The sequence below is a fragment of the Patiria miniata genome, unplaced genomic scaffold (genome assembly GCF_015706575.1).
Source record: "Patiria miniata isolate m_02_andy unplaced genomic scaffold, ASM1570657v1 HiC_scaffold_29, whole genome shotgun sequence".
Taxonomy (NCBI): Eukaryota; Metazoa; Echinodermata; class Asteroidea; order Valvatida; family Asterinidae; genus Patiria; species Patiria miniata.
Genome location: NW_024037068.1, coordinates 15,228,167 through 15,247,374, shown reverse-complemented (window position 1 = coordinate 15,247,374; position 19,208 = coordinate 15,228,167). Strand labels below are relative to the sequence as shown.

Genomic DNA, 19,208 nt, shown 5'->3' with positions numbered 1-19,208 from the left:
GCCCGCGCGACCGGTCATTGCTAATTCGGCTTCGAATATTTTTTTTTTCAAACGAGATCGGACAATACCAAAAGAGGGCGGTCTCTCTGTGTTATGCATATTCATGATGGCTTTAGAGAATAAGATATTAAACAAGGCATAATGCTGTTTAAATCACCGGCTATTGGCAGCTGGTTCGTGGACTGGTTGGAAGTATAGTACCTGACCTAATCAGGTGATCCGAATTGCTGTTGAGTGCCAGTTGTAAATCCAGCCGCACAGTTTGTTTGCTTTCTGCGGTCGTACCCGTGTGAGAAACAAAACGTATTTGTGTATAAGCATTACATTCACTGTGTGGACTTCCGAACAAAAGATGTTCACATAAATCAGGTAGCAGCGACGTTGTGTGGACTTACTCGCGTCCACACAAAGTTGTCCCCTTTCTGGGAAAACAGGTTGTTAACCTGTCATAGTATTCGGGACGACATCGCAGCACATTCTGATCATGGTCTGAAGACTGGAGCTCAGAAGACGACATATGAATCTGGCGCCACATTTCCTACGTTTTTGGTACTATTTTCAAGATATTTTTAAATATCATGGTCTTGGCGGGGTCTTGGTCTTTGGTCTTGGATGTGTGACAGGGGCTTCATTTAACCTATAGCTGCACACTTATTTGCCTACCGAAATTAATTGCCGATTTCATCATTTGTGTGGTACTGTTGTTAAAAAACAAACAAAAACCCAAAACAAACAAGCAGGCAAATTGTGGTTTAGGAACCCAGTATTAACAAAATACACTAAATAGCGTCCGCTAGGGCCTTTTACTTTGAAAACGTTAACAGTGAACTAATTTATAATATTGTCGGACAGAGATACAATTGCTGTCCATGCATTTCGTTCGTTTCCAATAATAACACAATTCAAATTCAAAGAAGTATGTTCAAAACCCAACCTGTTGAAGTGTCAGCTCAGTGGATATCATACGTTTCGAGAAAACAGTGAATTACCATGCACAACCTTTTGATTAAGAAACACGTTTTATTCTAGAGAACACTCTATTATTTCCAAAAAACAAGTCAATTGACTGATCGTTGGAAAATGCCTACACAGAAAACACAAAGTGAGTAATTTGACTCAATATCGTAATAATTGAGTCATTTTGTCCGTGTAGTGAGACACTTTGAGCCAAAGTGTGTCACTATACGGACAAAATGACTCACTTCTTACGATAATGAGTCTAATTACTCACTTTGTGTTTTCTGTGTACATTTTTTATTTCCTCTTAATGACAGCAGACCAGACGGAAATGATTTCACGGGTTGTTTTGTCCCAGTACAATCTTTAACTCAAGTCAGTTTTTTTGATAATAACTCGATAAGTCACTTTTAGGATTAATGCAAATGATCCTGTCTGCCTTTCAAACATATTATACGGCAAAACTCACCTCTCTCTGAGCATGAGGTAACGCCGAAATTGCGTGGCCTAACGCCACCACCCAAAGGAACAGACGGATCATCCTTGCAAATTGCCTGCTGAAATTTGTCGGGATGTCATAAAGTAACTGCGTCCCGCAGGTGGTTTTAGTTGACGGAGCCTTAACTTCCATGTGCCATACACCCACTAACGTTGCTTCTTAAGTTCTTGTAAAGCCAAACGCCGCAGTTTGTTCTTCATATTTTATGCCTTTTAGGCCCAAACAAAAAAAGTCTCCGATTTGTGGTATGTGCGCGTCGCCGTAGCCATGCGCGTCGGCAAAATGATGTTTTTTTTTCAATGTAAGATGATGTGTCAAAACTGCCACTGGTTTGACTGGAATCCTGTTGCTGCACAATTTTAACAGTTTTTAGATGGGGTTACGATCGATTATAAGCTTTATGTGGCCTCTCTTAGTCGGGCACCATTTGCAGTCATCAGCCGACATTTGAAGAAAAATAAAGGTTAAAAAAAAAAAAAAAAAAAAAACCGCGACGCCGCACCACTTTTGGGCCTGGGGCAAGCTCCATACCAGAAACCGGAGACTTTTTGGGCCTTATATGCACCTTTTCTTTTGTGAGAACAGGGGGGGGGGGGGCACAGACTTGCTTGATCGGTCTACTGTAACCGATTCCTTTCATATTGCAACTCTCGAAGAGTTCATCCTAATAGAAGTGCCTATGGGGTTTATGATCAAGCGAGGTTTACTATTCATGAACTTTGCTATTATAGAACCTTCACTATGGCGTGCAAATTTGATATTTAATCCCCAAACAGAGATTTTTTTTATTTTGAAAGGGAATTCTCTATTTCTAGACGTGCAACGTTAACATTTCTGAAAATGGAGTTATCTTTATTATTAATTATCGCCATTACAAATAGCTACGTCTCTATTAGAAACATATCTCTCAGGTATTAAATGTAAAATTCTCACGCCATATTTGACCATGGCCAACCCTGAGTTCGGTATTTGTCTAGATCAGAATAATAAAGGTATTGTTGGTAGTACGCGGCGGGGAACAGGGATTGCAGGGAGTGGTGGTATTGTTGGATTCCCCGAACTTTAATAAGCTGTCATGCGTGGAAACCGAAGTATTCTCAATCCCTCTAAAGAAGTATCCCACTCAATTCTTTGCGGTATTGTCCCATGTCGTAGAATCACTTTGTTTGACTGTGCGAAACACACTTATGGACCTTGTTGCAATAGGTGCGTGCCACATATGTCACTTTTCTTCTAATTTGTGGCCAGCTCTAGATGATTTTGTGAAGGGAAATTAAAGCAGAGAACCATTCCCTTAGTACCAAGTGTCGCATGTGCATAATTATCACCGATTATACTTGGTTCCAGAACAAAAATAATTCCCAAATTGTCTACGCTGGACACGCGATTTGCATGAAGTCAGTGTCTGTTTTAATACAAAGTTTTGTGACCACTACAATGTAAACATGAGTTTTTAGTTTTTTGACCAATAGTTCCAGCTCGACCCGGAACTTCGGTATGAAACTAGACCCGAAAGTCGTTCTATTTTGCATGGGATTGGAAGGACATTTTTTTATCTACTTTAATGGGTGATCATGTGTGGGAAAAAAAATAACCACGTATAGACGTGGAGTGATTCATTTGATCATCGGATTCTGAAAGACTCTCAAAAACACATGGACACGATAGCAAAATAGCACAACACAAGGTATGACATCTAAACTCTGAATATCAACGACTGATGTTTGTTTGTATGAGGAAGTTCTGTGCTCCAATGAATATTGAGAGCGCTAAAAGGGAACACGTGGGGCGGAGGGGGGGGGGGGAGGGTACCATCTTTCAGTGAGGGCGCAGCGCTGTTCAAAGCGAACGATGTTTTTCAGGCAGACACGCACGCGGAATTTCCAAAAACTGACCTCGTTACAGCCACTTGTTAAAAAGAAGCAACATTTTTGTGTTTAAAAAGGCACTTGTAAAACTAGGCACTTTTATTAGCAAAAATGGCACTCTTTTAAAATACAGGAGCGGGGGTTGGGAGGGGGGGACTTAAACACTAGAGAAAAAAGGCACTTGAATGGAAAATAGGAAAAGGGTAGTCTTTACCAAAAATTTAATACTCTCTTACCCCCCCCCCCCGGCTCCGCCACTGCACCGATCGAGTTGCATGTATCGCCGTATTTTTAATAGAAGTGCATCAAGATTTCGGGTCGGAAAGTGGGACTTGGGTAATATTTTTGAAAAAGAAAACCTAGCAAGCTATTTTGTTCCGGTCACTGTGCCCCCGCAAAACCAGATTGCACAGTAAACCAATGGTGTGAGTCCCGCCTTAGCCTCGCGTGTATGCGTGGTTGATTGCACACAGAATTGATTCTTTTTGAATAGAAATAAAAAAGTACCGTTTGAGTGGTTGACCCTACACACACAAAGTAGCATTATTGTGTATATTACGCATGGTTAAGGCATATTATCCCATCACCTATACACAACCGAGGATACAGTTACTTGTACTTTCATTTTCAGCTGACCTTCCTTCAGGCAAGGATGCTCCGTCTTTTCCTACTGGTGGCGTTATGCCACGCAATTTCGGCATTACCGTATGCCCAGGAAGCGGTAAGTGTCTCGTACTTATACTACTGAAATGCAAACAGCCCAAACTAGTGTCCAGTAACGTACTCTCTTGGGAAAGATTTCCATATCTGGTCATCACTTATTTTCCCCTTCAGTGAACTATCAGCCATCAGAAAGCGATAATATATCCTAAAAATCATATTTAGCAGGGAAAATATTGAAGTATTTACTGAGAAAACACACCGTTTTCAGAACAGTCTCATACGGTTTGTGCACAGGCTGACAAGTGATCTCCAGATATATGGGAATCTTTACTATCTTAAAAGTGCCCAAGGCACTGTACTACGGATGGCGTGTCTTTAGCGTAGAGAGAAGGCACGGTCATGTGTGGTTCCTTGGGGAAAACCCCACGGAAACAGGCACGGACTGAAAACGCAATCTACGAGTTACGAACCCGTAACTATAGGTAAGAGATGGAAGGCGAGGAAAGAGTCTCGCGCCAACCCGACTGGAAAGGCTCAGCCTCTAACTAAACCCCAAAATGTGACTTAAATATTAATAACAAATATTAAAAAAAACCCAGATATTAAATTTTGCAAAGACAAGCCCTCTCGATTATTACCTAAAATATGATCACTTATCAATAATAAGTAGGCCTATATACTGCTCCTGTATTGAATTTTACACTTTTAAGTGTGAAGTGTAAAATATTGTTCGCACGTTGGTTCTCATCATTCCAAACCACGTCATCGTGCTCATTCAACACGGGGACGGGGTTTCGAATACGCCTTGGAAGTCACCAAAGCTACTGGAGAGTCACACGCTCGTGCAAAGACTTCCCACTGTGAATCCAAAGAAACTTTCAAGGAGCCGTTCTAAAGCCTACATTTGAAGGGGGGGGGGGGGCTAGCAGGGGCTATACATTTTGCAGGGAGGCATACTGAAATGTAAAACTTTTTTTCTCCCGACACTTATAGGCCTCCCAAAATCAATTTAATTTGGTCTTGTATGACCACCAGTTTTGGTTGAATTTAACATAAACTATAACCCAATCAATTGGTTATAGAACAACCTAATTTTGGGTAGTTGCAGTTTTCACCCTTTCTTGGGTAAAATTAACCCAGGAAATTTTCAATGGGGGCGCTGATAAAATCCTACCACTGTGGAAAGTGCCATGTTTATTTGTTTTGGGTTGGAAGGGGCTAGACAAAACTTTTTTTTTTTTTTGGGGGGGGGGGTTAAATACCTAATAGCCCCGCCCCTCCCAGTAGAACCGCACATGAAACTGTCAACTTTTTGAATCTCACTCGACGTCGATATTCATCAGAATATGGAACTGTGTCATAAACTATTCCCAATGGAAGTGTTCATTATCCTACAGCCTTCCTGCAAGGTCATCCTGTCCTAGGATTCAGTACCGTTCGGCGAGGTCACTGCGGGGGTTTGAATGAAGAGATTAGTGACCAGTAGTGAAGGCCGCTTGAATTCACGCGATTGAGAATAAAAAGGTCAAGCTTGATTTGAAATCTTTGGCACTACCATAATTATTTCATATTTCGCTTTCCAACTGACCTCTTTGAATAGAAAACTTGCTTTGTGTCCGCGAAAAAAGAATTGACGAATTATTTCCACAACGCGGTAAACGGCTTGTTTGTTACCTTATATAATGCAACCCTCACCATGCTGCCTAAGGTCAGTTTTGTCAGGTTATAATTATTGTTGGACAAAATCAACCTCGTCTCCAGTGCTTACTTTATTTCCAACCACGTTTCCAATAGTGATAGCCCTGGATAGGAAACTTTCTTCCTGTATCCTGATTCGATACACCGCAATTGGCTAGAAATGGATTTATATCGTGTCGTTGGTGTTGCTGTTCATAATGTGCAGTACGTGTTTTCGCAATCATTCGTCCACGCATTCTCGAAAATATTCATTTCCTTTCCAATTTGTTTATGTTTATATGACATGTGATACTCTATGTTGTCTCGTTAAGATCGTTACAGTTTAATTCAAAATAAAATCGTGTTTTCGTTACTCACGCCATGCTCGCGCTGCGACAAATTGATTCTGTTTTTACCCCAGACACCGCATACAATAACAAACGCAAATGTAACGCACAGGCAGGCACCAGACTATCCTCATTTGCATACGTGTTCAAAAATTGTGCACATGGAAATGATCCAATACCAGGGTGAGAGAGCAGGTAGTGGTGGGCGCGTAATGTTCGACACCCTGGGGACGAGTTTTGGACAAAATTTAATACGATAGAGCAAAACAAACGAAGTTTAGAAATAGCTGTCATATCGTTTGGCTCTTTTTCTGTAAAGTGTTATCTGAACGGAATCGTATCCCTTTCCCAAATCGATATATCGCTTTCATTTTTGGACCTAACCTATCAAAAATGAAGGGGATTTGTACAGTTTTAACAAACATCTATATCTGCTGAGTTTAATTTCGATAGGTTAGTTTTTAATAACCTGCACTAAATTGAAGTTTTGTCCTTTGAATAGGCCAAAATACACTTTTGCTGAATTATTTTAGTCGTCCATGATAGGCCATTGTGACTACCGCTTATGTCCTTTATTACTATTATTCTAGTTTATTAAAAATGTGAAAGACGCAGCTACGAGGCTGACATTGCACACATACACGGAGTGAAAATGATAAATTCAAACAATTAAATATAAATTTAAAATATACTTTTAAAGTTACATTAGACAAATAAGTAAATGTATTAAACAATCTTGATCCATCGAATAGAAGCAAACAAAAACAAAAGAACTGAAAAACACACAATCAGCCGACCATAGGACAGATAAATAAGTGAAGATGGACAGAAAACCTAACAAACAGGCAAAAACATACAAACAAACCGACCGATCGACTGACCAACGGATGAGAGAGATAGACAAGCTAACCGACTGACCGAGACAAACAAAGACACAGCACACCTGACAAACAGACACATGCAGATACACTAAAGAAAAACAAACACATGCAACATACTACATCAAACTTTCACCCAAACAAATTCACAGTATAAAATTATTTCAATGCTTATGACAACAATTATGACAAACCGATCCCATAGGCGTAGCCAGCGTTTTGTAAAGACTGCCCTTTTCCGTTCAAATGCACTTTTTTCACCACAATTGTAAAGAGTGCCCATTTTTGTCAACAATTGCCCTTTTTTTCGGAACAAAAGCGCCCTTTTAGAAAGAAGTCGTGCCTTTTTTGTGCCATCGGCCGTTCCGGCTGCCTTTTTTGTTTTTAAATTTCACGAATATTTCGCCCTGAAAAGCATATTTGAACAGCGCCCCTAACGACAGATGGTGCCCCCCCCCCCACACACACGCACTATTTTGAGTTCACGGAGGCCAATTGTCCCTAAAAACAAACCTGTCTTTAGTTAAGCACAGATGTGCACGTGCCCTTTTCAAGAAATTTTTACCGTCTCCCCCCAAAAAATATATAAAATAAAAACGACCTTGCTCCGCCACTGAATCCCAATACAGAGAGTGTTTAAATGAGGTCCTACTTCATTTGGGGTTTTCTACTCCCTCAACAACTATTTCTACTTATGGCAATACGGGCGATTCACAATAGTGCGCCCCCAAGAGTTTGCAACGCGTTGGCCAATCACAATGCGCGAAATCAGTCGACCTTTCCCAAACGCGCATTGGGTCGACCGATTTCGCGCATTGTGATTGGCCAACGCGTTGCAAACGCTTGGAGGCGCACTTTTGTGAATCGCCCGTATTAATTGCAGGAATTGTGGCTATCCTGTACCTTTTTATTTGCAGTATTAACTTACATAATGCCTCAACCTGGAAGGGCGCGACAATTGTAATAATGCGGCCTCATCCAAAACGTCTGTCTGGAGCTATTGACTCCATAGGTATTCGTCCATTATAATCGACGTGGAAAATACAGACTGGCCGTTTATAAGAAATACTGACCATGTCCAAAATGGATAGTGAGAAGTCAACTTGAATTACTTTACGTCTAAGTCGAATGATGGCCTCGTCGAGAGGCTACTTAATACCCGTCAATCATTTATCTTACGGTCTTGAAACACGTATAGCCCTGTAAAATAAACCTGTCTGCGTTCATGTTTTAGAACGAGGTGTATCGAGACATGGAACTGCTGGAACGCCTTTTGGAGCTAGAAAACTCGCACGATAACCTTGAATCCAGAGGTAAGATTTTCATACAAATGAAACAAAAACTTAGCCTCTGTATCAGCTTTTTTTTGTCTCTGAAGAAGATGTTGTTAAGATCGCAACGTGAGGCCGCCATATTTATGACATATGAATATTTCAGGTCAATCCAGTCAGAAAATTGTTTGCAGCAGTCATATTTAATTTTTTGTTTTGTTTTGTTTCTGTTGCCGTTCTTGAAATTATGCTAACATAAATCCTTGAATATAGAGATGACGCATTTGAAGGGCCTCTGTAATGTATGCTTTTGTAATGTAATTACTGGAATGCAACGTTGTGTCCCATTTATCCTTGTTATCAATATTCGTTTTGCCATTTTTAGGGGTATTTTGCGCCTTTTTTTTATGCTCATGCAAGTTTCCTAGTTCATGAGCAACAGTGTGATTTTATTTCAGCGCCAAGTGTTATTTTATTTCAGTGCAAAAAGTTGCCATAAGTTTGGACATTTTTTGTTGTGATTTTTTTTCTTGAGATGATTCGGTGTTGTCAGTACGTGGCAGAAAGCCAAAGAGCAAAACTTTCTCACGAACGTTTGTCAGTGAGCTAGTTTGGGGTTCACATTCTAACAACAAAAACAATAGACTCAACCGTTTCTTCCTGAATTGACGTAACACCGACAGCGCCCTCAATTGTCCAGAAAAGCATGGAAAGCTTAAAATGTTTGAAGAAGTGCAAACCAATTAACCAAAAGGGATGTCAAATGCTTTTCATACATTTAAGAGAAGTAGAACGTAACTTCATATCATGACCTCTTTGATGTGTAGTGAAACATACCTTTTTAGACATTGAAAAAAATGACAATGCTTGCTACTGAGCCTTATTAAATAATTTCATGTAATTTGAATACTGTTATTAAAAGCGGCCATTATTTTATGATCCGATGTTGATTAACGACACTCCGTTGTGTAAGGCATTCAATTGAGTTTCCAAACGCGATTTAAATGAAACTATATTAATTGGAAAGAGCATTTAAAAGCAGAATATAAACAACCACACCACCATTCTATAAAACTCGAGTTTTGAGAATCAAAGTTTTGACCCACGGAATTTGTTCTCACAAGCATAACACAAAAAAGGCCAAGTTTTGACAGATTATTGTGTTGACGTTTATATCCCACTTGTTAGTGTTCTTTCCCATTCTGGAGCCCAATGTATTCACGAGGTGGCCATTTTTGTCGTGTTTCCTGAATGTTTTTCATAAATTGTTAACTGTTGAATGGGATGGCGCCAGACTATTTATGCAGCCTTATTTTACTTTCATTTTTTTAATCTGGCTTAAAACATTAGGGAATGTTTAATAACAATTTTTAAATCATTCATTTAAGCAGACTCGAATTATTTAGTAATGCTTTCATTTCTCTTCGCAAGTTCCAAAAATGAAGAGTTTACCTCACTCTCAATTCAACATGGAGACTCATGAATAAGGGCCCATTGGGCGCTTTCCTGGACGCAGCGTCCATTTGATCCGCTCTTTGCACGCTCCGCCATAAGCATGCAGAACCTCGATCTGGCAATTTTACACAATAAAAATAGCCGGGATTTCAGTGATTCCCGTGTTTACACGGGAATCACTAAAGCCCGACACGGGAATCACTTAACCGGCCATATTTAAAGTGTAAAGTTGCCCGATCGAGGCTCTGCATGCTCATATGCTTATGGCGGAAGCGTGCAAAGAGAGAATAGCAAGTCACCAACTGTGACCTGTTCTCACAAGGTTAGTCTTTTGTGAAATACATAAAGGGTGCACCAGTGCAAAAAAAAAAAAAAAAATCCCATAGACACTAGTGCTAAATGCCCAAACATCGAAATTCTTTTAAAAATACTCAGAACTCTCACAGGTATTTAAGCTGCACAGAAAAATGATGATCAAGATGTCATCTTTTGGTGCGTTGACCATTGACTTTTCGAGCAATTCTCGCCCAAAGAAGACGACCCCTTATTTTCCCCAAAGCGGAACGGTAGCCATCATGAAAAACGATCCATCCACAACATGGCAAAATAGCGCAAAAAAAGTCTCCAAAATGCTCACAATTGGAAGCCCGAGTCCGGGCCAGAGTTTTCATTGCCATATCTCTTCAATTCCCCAATGTTATGGCTCTCAGAACTCTCTAATATACAATATTTGGAGGGTATAACTTTTATTCATGAGCTCAGCGGATGGGTTTAGGCTATACAGGTGTGTACCCATAATGGCGTAGATCGTCGCGCCTCCCTAGGGCGCCCCCGTTTGAGACGAGTCTATTAGCCTTGAAAATATACCGCGCCATGGAGGGGCTGTTTCTCATGGGCGTCCATGCATCTACACTGTCTGCCGCTTTTCAGCCCATTAATTGTGGCAACCAGTGAATCCTATATAACAGCACTGCCCTGCTCTATAGGCTCTTTAAAACATTCTATTACAAGAACATTTATTTTCTTCTCTTCCAAAACCCCTAAAACAAAACAAATAGAATACAAAATGCAGAAAAATGTACTGATAAAGGCATGTTGACAAAAGCCGAAGCTTATAACATGCCTGTTAACATACACATAACAGCTCACAGGTTAGACAAACGTTTAGAAAAACAAGCACGAACAGACAGGTAAAGAAAAAGACAGACATGCGTTACAAACGAGTGTATGAATAACCAAAAAAGAGCGGCAGCAGGGATGATAACATAAATAAAATCTTAAAGCACAACTTTAAGCACAACCGACAATAAGTCAGCCATTCAGTTAGATAAGCTGTAAAAACAAAGCTATAACCACGCCCTCCGTTGGATGCGCTATATGTGGGGCATGGAGGGCATTATTAGATTCTAAGTTTTTTCCTTGCCCCCCCCCCAACCGTTTCCCCCCTCCATCAGTTTTCCCAATAGGCCATTGGAAGTTCAAGGTAAGTAAAAAAAGCGGAACCGAAACCCCAAAAATATATTTCTTATTTCAACACATATGTAGTACAAAACATAATAATGACTGGAGAGCCAATTTCATAAGCTACTTTAAGATGACCCTAAAACCTGTTTCGTCCAAACAAAACAAGCAGCTTAGTGTGTATTTTGACTGTTTGGAACAACAAAGAAAATGACAGAATTAGTCTTGTTTCAACATCTTTCAACAACTGTAGTACACAATATCTTTATTAAAAGCGTTATAGTTAGGCAAACAATATTATTTCTAAAATCCACTTTTTATAAAAAACGGGCCTTCAAAAGGACTTTGTTGAATAGGCCTAGTTGTTTTTGTTTAACTGAGGTCTTATCGCTAGTGATGTTTGAAGTGACGACGATTCTTGAAAACGCATTTTTTGGACGACAGAGGTTTTAGGGTTATTGTGTTTTTAAATGGTGATATTCTTTGAACGGATTGAGCAATTTCAGTAACTTTTTTCAACTAAAAGTAGCTGATGAAATTGGCTTTCCAGTCATCATTATGTTTGGTGCTGAATGCTTTTTTTTTCAACATGAAATATAATTTTTGGGGTTTTTGGTCCGCTTTTTTACTAACCCTGTACTATAAACATTTCTACTTTGGTAGACAAAACACACCAAACATGCTCTTATACATTTATGATTGTGACTGATGAATAGAAAACGGTTTCTACTTTTTGAAGGATTCGAAGGGGAAAAAGAAATGAACTTGGCTGGCAGACACAAATCGCAGTCCTCTGCTCCCATAAATAAAGACGAGGTGGAGATGGCGGCAAAGGCTATCGATGGGCGATACGATGACGCCAACTTGCTGGACGAAAACGGGGAAGTGGACGGTGGAAGTTGCACAGTTGGACGTGAGCGTGGAATAGTTTTATGATGAAATGTGACTCACATGAAATCCGGTTTGTTCTGTACAAATAAAACATTATTACAGCTTACAGTGGTATGATTATATGGTGTGACAGATGAAGTGTGCCATTTCACTTGGCGAATTATAAAATGGAACATTCCTGTCACCTAATGAAAGTATTCTTCCCATTGCGCGAAAGTGAAACATTCAGTTTTCATTTTAAACAACACCTTAAATTCATATTCGTTATCTGTTTGGTAAATGTTAACTGGTACTGTGAATGTACATCATCACATCAATTACAGCGCAACCAACAGCGCGGCCTTGATATGAAACCTCTCTTTTGTGCGCCGTGAGTTTGGACGAATAATTTAATGACACGTGATCAACAATCCGTCAATCAGATGTAGGGGATCTAATCAAGCGTTGCATAATGAATTATATGGGGTCTTGATCCCACTCGTGATTGGTCAACATTCTGATTATATCCACTGAGCAATACAACCAATTAATCCGTGTTTCACAGAGCGCAACTATTTCACAAAATGATAAAAAAATGGTACAATTACTTCACAAAGGTTCACCACACCCACTTTGGGTCAACATACAAAGTAAATATTGGTGTACAGGGTGGATACAAAAAACCAAGAAACTGAGAGATTATTGTTAATTGGAACAGAAGTAGGGCACATGTGAATCAAACGGAGATATCCTCTGTTAGGGTTGAATCTCCTCTTAAAAATGACACTCTCATCACGTTATTACATTCACAGTTGACTGAGCAGCGACCAATTTTATGAAAAGGTCCATTTAGAGGCTTGCATCACTTTTCAATTGTGGTTTTTGTGGTGTCATTTGTAACAGAGTGCAAAGCTATGGTTGCCAACCAAGGCAGGTTGGGGAAAAAGTGATATCACCATGACAAGTGGCGTAAGCCTCTAAATAGACCCTTGCATAAAGATTGGTCTCTGCTCAGTCAACCGTGAATGTCATGACACGATCAGTGTGTCATTTTAAAGAGGAGATGCAACCCTAACAGAGGATAACTCCCTTTTATTCACATGTGCCCTATACTTCTGTTCCAATTTGCAATAATATTTCGGTTTCGTTTTATTTTTATCCACCCTGTATAACTCCATCCTGCTATAGCGGTTGCCGCATGAAGTACGGCATCCCGCTAGTAACACTAAATATCATATGTTGATAATTGATAGTAGATGGTTGAAAGAATTTCAAATGCTATTTATGTATTTATTTATGGGTTTAGGAGGACCCGAGGCGAATCCTCACTGGGTTCTGCTTCTCGGCGGTGACCACTGCATCACTAAGGTCAGCATCCTGAATCGTGGGGACGGCCACAGTGAGTTCAAGTCGAGTTTTCCGTTTGATAGTTTAGCCGAGTGTACTATTAAAAGTATTAGTAACACATTGTGGAAAGTTCTTAAGTCTTGTTTCTGAATGAATGTAGGAATTTGTAACAACAACAATAGGGGCGTATTCGAAACCCCGTTCTCGATTGACCCGTGAACAGTGTTCTCGTGTTGCTTTTTACGAACGCCCAAGTGCCCGTGGAGTGCCTGTGGAGTGCAGGGGTCCGCTCATAAGTCCGACGCCTCATAGGTCCGACGCCTCATAAGTCCGACAAAATCGCATCCCTTAACCAAATGAAGGCCCATAAATCCGACGCCTCATAGGTCCGACGCCGCGTCTGACCTATGAGGCGTCGGACTTATGATACCGCCCCGAGTGCAGCTGGGCAAAAATTCAAGATGGCAGCCGCCGTATCAAAACGCCGAATGAAAAGAGGCCAATTAATTGAATTAATACGTAACTAATTGAAATCCCGAAACAGCTATAAAATTTTGCGAGACAAGGCTGACAAGCTCACTCTATAACCACGTACAATTTTTTTTTTATCGTTACTGCTCCTGTACTTAATGAATGCTTTCCATTTTGTACACAAATATTAACTCCGTCTTTGTACCTGACGTTCGTTAGGCCAAAAAAAATAGTCTCCGGTTTCTGGTATGCGCGCGTGTCGCCGTAGCCATGCGCGTCGGCAAAATGAAAACGTTTTTTTTTCAATAAAAGATGATGTCTCAAAACTGCCAAACTCACTGGTTTGACTGGAATCCTGCTGCTGCACAATTTTAACGTGTTTTTAGATGGGCATATGATCGAGAATAAGCTTTATGTGGCCTCTCTGGACTCCCATATATTTTCACTAAGTTTAGTCGGGCACCAATTGCAGTCCTCAGCCGACATTTGAAGCAAAAAAAAACAGGTAAAAAAAAAAAAAAAAGCCGCTTCGCCGCACCACTTTTTGGGCAAGCTCTATACCAGAAACTGGAGACTTGTTTTTGGCCTTATCTACTCCCGAATAAGTGGGGTTTGAGAATCTTGTTCGCGTACATCGTTCGTGTGTTGGTTCCCGTCATTCGAAACCCCGTTCTCGTGTTCATTGAACATGAAAACGGGGTTTCGAATACGCCCTGGGGGTGTGAAAATGGATGTTATACCATTCAAGTTAAAATAATTCAATGTCAAAATAATTTCAATGTTAACTTTAAGAATGATGGAAAGGTACAACACATTAAGTTATAGCGCCCTCATTCGGTCAGAAACATTATGGGCAATAAAAAGCAGAGAAAGGAGAATTAAATTTGTCCAGCTTGAAGGCTTAATCACCCAAACTGCATTGAGAAATACAGTGACGATTGTTTTGCTGAATGAACGTCAATGTGATGACCACAGGTACTTCAGATGTCGTTACTTTAGCGAACTAAGGGAGCCTATAAAAAACAACTATCAACGTCCATCAATTTGTATTTAATAAAGCGAAAGAACGAGAAGCAGATGGCAACTGTCCGATAATCATGTTCTTCAAGTGACTCTTTAAAACATTCCCAGGGGCTTTCCCAAGAATATTATTCTGGGGTGTTCCTCCCACCTCTAAAACGTTTTCTGGTTTCGAGCTACAGAGCCTAGGGCACTTTCGAAGATCGTTGGTTCATTACCAGAAAATAAATAAATCTAACATGTCGCTCTGGGGATTGGCCGTAACATTTTTTTAATGTTTGTTATGCAAAGGTGAACGTTTGACGGGAGCTGTTGTCAGAGTTGGTCGAGAACCGTCTCTCGAATTAGATGATAACACCGGCTGTGACTCGCCTGTGACTGCTGAACAAGCTGCAGTACCCGGTGGCACGGTTGACTTTGAATGCAGTCAGCCAGTCCTATCGAGATACGTCATCATTGGTATTCCCTCAGACAACGCTATAATACAGTTGTGTGAGGTGAGGGTTTGGGAGGTTCCACTGGAGCAATGCTTACCAGGTAATTATTCACAAATGACTTGATTATTAATTTGGTTAGCACTCTTGCTTTTCATTACATATCCACATGATAAATCTTCGTATGAAGTCAGCTGGTCCAGACCAGTCAACAGAAGTAATATTATAACAAATATTAGAGTTAGTAGCCATGAAGGTATTTCAAGAAGCCGGTGCTTGTAGAGCAATGCCTTACAAATATTAGGGACGGACGAAGGAAGAACACATACCAATTAAAACAAGCGGTGACCAAGCGAGGATCCACGGGGGGTTGGGGGCGAAAACACCGACGCCAACAGATAATTAAAACAATTCTAACAATTACCTATTATGTCTGCCTATCTACAACAAATCAATACATACCAAAATATATAGCTGACGGGCCTGAAGGCCGCTGCAAAAGTTCCTGGATCCGCCCCTGATGACAGAAAAAAAGAGAGACAGGACAGGACAGGAGGAAGACACACACGGACATTACAGGCATAATGTCAGATATGATATGCGAATTACAGACAATCAGAAATTGTAAATTGAGAAGCCATGTAACTTGGGAAATTAGATATTTCAGATTTCTATGGCAGTTTTGTATATTGGCCAACGAACGACTGTTTTTACTCGAGCAACTCCACCTTATCGCTGTCCGGCTGGCTGGCTCCCTTGTGGGTCAGCTGGCCGTCAGGCTTGCTGGCCAGCCGGCTGACTGGCTTGTATGTACGTGGGCTATATGGCTCTCAGGCTTGGTGGCTGGCCGCTTTTCTGGTTTCCTTGTTGGTAAGCTGGTTGTCAGGCTTGGTGGCTGGCCCGGGTGCTGGCTCGCGTCTAGATAGTTGACAGTCTAGATAGTTGGCTGTTCTCCGCGTCCACGGTTTGGCTGGTCGCTAGTTAATGTGACTTTATAGAAATTATATGTTTCTGTTCTCAAAAGGACCGGAGGGGCAACAGGAGTTGAACGTCGTCGGTGGGGATGCTGAACAAAGTTTCCGTTTTAAAGGGCTTAATACAACGCAGTGGGCTTCAAAAGCTGTGGATGGTCAATATGATAACGACATGTTTGTTGACTCCCAGGGAGAAGTTGAAGGTGGAAGCTGTTCATTCACAGGTGTTACCTTAATCTTGTCTTTTTTGTGTTTATATATTTGGTTAATAATAAACAAAACAATAGACTGGAGCGCAAAAATAAATATAACTATGAAAAGTCCTTAAACTTTTTTTCATTCGATCCTCAAGTATTTTTATCATTGATCGCGTACTATTAGCTACATTAGCTTCTTTACTCTGATCCAGCTGATGTATAATGACAACGCACCCGACAATCCTCACTGTTTATTGTATACATGCGCCAAAATGTCTGCGACATGAAATGTTCAATATTCAATTTTGAAAATGAAAAAGACGGTGAATATGAAAGTGACTCCAAAGAGACATAAGTGAGGTCCAAATAGACATAAGTTTGTGAACTGCATGTTATATTATAAAACCCCTGTCAAATACAGTTCCGCCATTTCTTTTTGTTCACAGGTCCCGAAGAAAATTCGTGGTGGAAATTGAACCTGGGTGAGATGCACTGCATCAGCAGGGTCAGCGTTTTGACTGGAACGGGTGGAGGTGAAAAGTTACTCTTTACAAATAGTCATTAGAGTCTTTGAAAGTATTTGCAGTCCGTAGCAATATTTGACAACATTTGGCAGCCTTCAACAATCTGTAAGAGTCATTGGGCAATCTGCAGTCTTTGAGGGTCTTTGACAAGTGTGTGCTAGTAACTGACAGATTTTACCGTTTTCAGTCTTAACATGCATTAAAAAAAGACTTTTTTTAGAAAGTCCATGGCAGTCAATGACAGTCTTTTAAAATTTATCCACAGTCAAAATCAGCTTATGACAGTCTGTGAGAGTCTGATAGAAGTTTTAGGCAGTATATGACAGTATGCGACAGTTCTTGCCATTCTTCACTGACTGACACTATTGACTATCGTAAAGTGACAACATTCAACAAGCTGACAGTCACCGATAGTTCTGGCAGTCAGTCCCGGTCTTTGACAGTCTATGACAGTTTTGGCAGCTCTTTGCCTTCTTTGAAAGTCATTGCAGTCTGAAAGTCTTGACAATCGTTTGCAATTTTTGACAATCATTGGGAGTCAATGACATAATTTGACAGTCTTCGCGGTCATTGATAGTTTTTTGCAGCTTTTGACTGTCTTTTGGGCAGTCTGTGAGAGTCATCGACCCTCTTTGACGGTCTTTCAAGGTCTTTTATGGTCTTGGGCAGTTCTTGTTTTTTTTTTTTAAAGTCATGAGTAGTCTTTAAAAGTCTTTGATAGTCTGGGACAGTCCTTGATTGTCATTGGGAGTCTTTGACAGTCTTTGTGAGTCATTGACAGTCTCCGGCTGTCTGACTGACCTTGGCAGGCTTGACAAGTCTTTATTAGTCATTGACAGACATTAAAACTTATCAACAGTCATGGGTAGTCTTAGGCATTCTATGACAGTCCTTGAAGCTTTATTCCGAGCCTAGAACCACTCGTCGTGTCAGGCTCTAATATGTAATTTTGTTCAGATGGAATTGTATTTTTTCTTCAGCTTTAAATACGCATCATTTTTTTTTTTATGGATCCAGAGTGTTAGGCCAAAAAAAAGTCTCCGGTTTCTGGTATGGAGCTTGCCCAAAAAGTTGTGCGGCGACGCGGCTTTTTTTTTTTTACCTGATTTTTTTGCTTCAAATGTCGGCTGATGACTGCAAATGGTGCCCGACTAAACTTAGTGCAAATATATGGGCGTCCAGAGAGGCCAGATAAAGCTTATTCTCGACCATAACCCAATCTAAAAACACTTTAAAATTGTGCAACAGCAGGATTCCAGTCAAACCAGTGAGTTTGGCGGTTTTGAGACATCATCTTTCATTGAAAAAAAACCTTTTTCATTTTGCCGACGCGCAGGGCTATGGCGACGCGCGCGCATACAAGAAACCGGAGACTTTTTTTTTGACCTTAGCGCTGTTTGTAATTTTGGACAAAACTTACCCAAATCCATTCCTTTTGACATTATTGTATCGATAGCTGGTTTGGCAGCGGATGCTGTCGTGAATGTAGGGATAGGACCATCGACAGTCAACAGTCAGTGCGGTTCACCTGTCAGTAGCAGTCAAGCTGCAGCGGGCGGCACCACCTATTTTAATTGCAACCCACCCATCAAGGCGGATACCCTCATCATAAGTACTGCTCGCCCTGCAATGATGCTTGTGTGCGAGACTAGAGTGTATGAAGTTCCAATGGACCAATGCAACCAAGGTATGATTTTTGAAATACTTCTCAGCCTTGACAGTGGCGTAGCAAGGGTTAAACTTCTGGGGGGGGGGGGTGGAGGAACCTGAGGATCTATACATTTTGAAGACGGCCACTGAAAGCAAATCATATTTTTTTTTCAATTCAAAACTTTAAAAGGGGTTGGGACATAGACAACTGTTGGGGAGGGGTAGCTACGTAACAGATTCTTGAGCAAATAGGGGTACAAACGGCCTTCACCAATCAAAGTTTAGTTTACCGATTGCTTCAATACACGGAATTTTAATTTGTAGGCCATATGTTAATACTACTGATAATGTAGTACACAGGGGATAACGTATCACCAAAATATAATGTCACACAAATTGACCGATATTGAATTACCTACCAATAATGCAACAACATTAGACCGATAATGCAGTACAGATTCGTTCCAATAATGTATCATGTGTGGACGGATAATGGAAATGCAAAACAACCGATATCTGACACTGGAATAGTATGGGAAAAAGGTATATTTAAAAGTTTCTTTATGTCCCATATACCTTTTTACTAATAAATTCATAATTATGCACGCATGCGCATGAACGGGCCTGGCGGCAGGAAGCGGCAAC

At 40.6% G+C, this 19,208-nt stretch overlaps 1 protein-coding gene across 5 annotated transcripts in view; it reads left to right on the top strand.

Moving 5' to 3' along the window:
* Window positions 1–3,899: 3,899 nt before the first annotated feature.
* The window catches only part of LOC119736034 (neurogenic locus Notch protein-like), a 39,600-nt gene continuing 24,291 nt past the window's right edge, over window positions 3,900–19,208 (top strand). For 4 of the 5 annotated variants that reach the window (XM_038210025.1, XM_038210023.1, XM_038210024.1 and 1 more), the window contains exons 1-8: window positions 3,901–4,045; window positions 8,124–8,202; window positions 11,816–11,989; window positions 13,253–13,345; window positions 15,076–15,321; window positions 16,243–16,416; window positions 16,836–16,922; window positions 18,370–18,600. In XM_038210025.1, the coding sequence (XP_038065953.1) occupies window positions 3,977–4,045; window positions 8,124–8,202; window positions 11,816–11,989; window positions 13,253–13,345; window positions 15,076–15,321; window positions 16,243–16,416; window positions 16,836–16,922; window positions 18,370–18,600 (1,153 nt within the window). In that variant the 5' untranslated portion in view covers window positions 3,901–3,976. Of the gene's footprint in view, window positions 4,046–8,123; window positions 8,203–11,815; window positions 11,990–13,252; window positions 13,346–15,075; window positions 15,322–16,242; window positions 16,417–16,835; window positions 16,923–18,369; window positions 18,601–19,208 lie in introns of all 5 variants that reach the window. The other variant, XM_038210026.1, reaches the window with a different exon arrangement.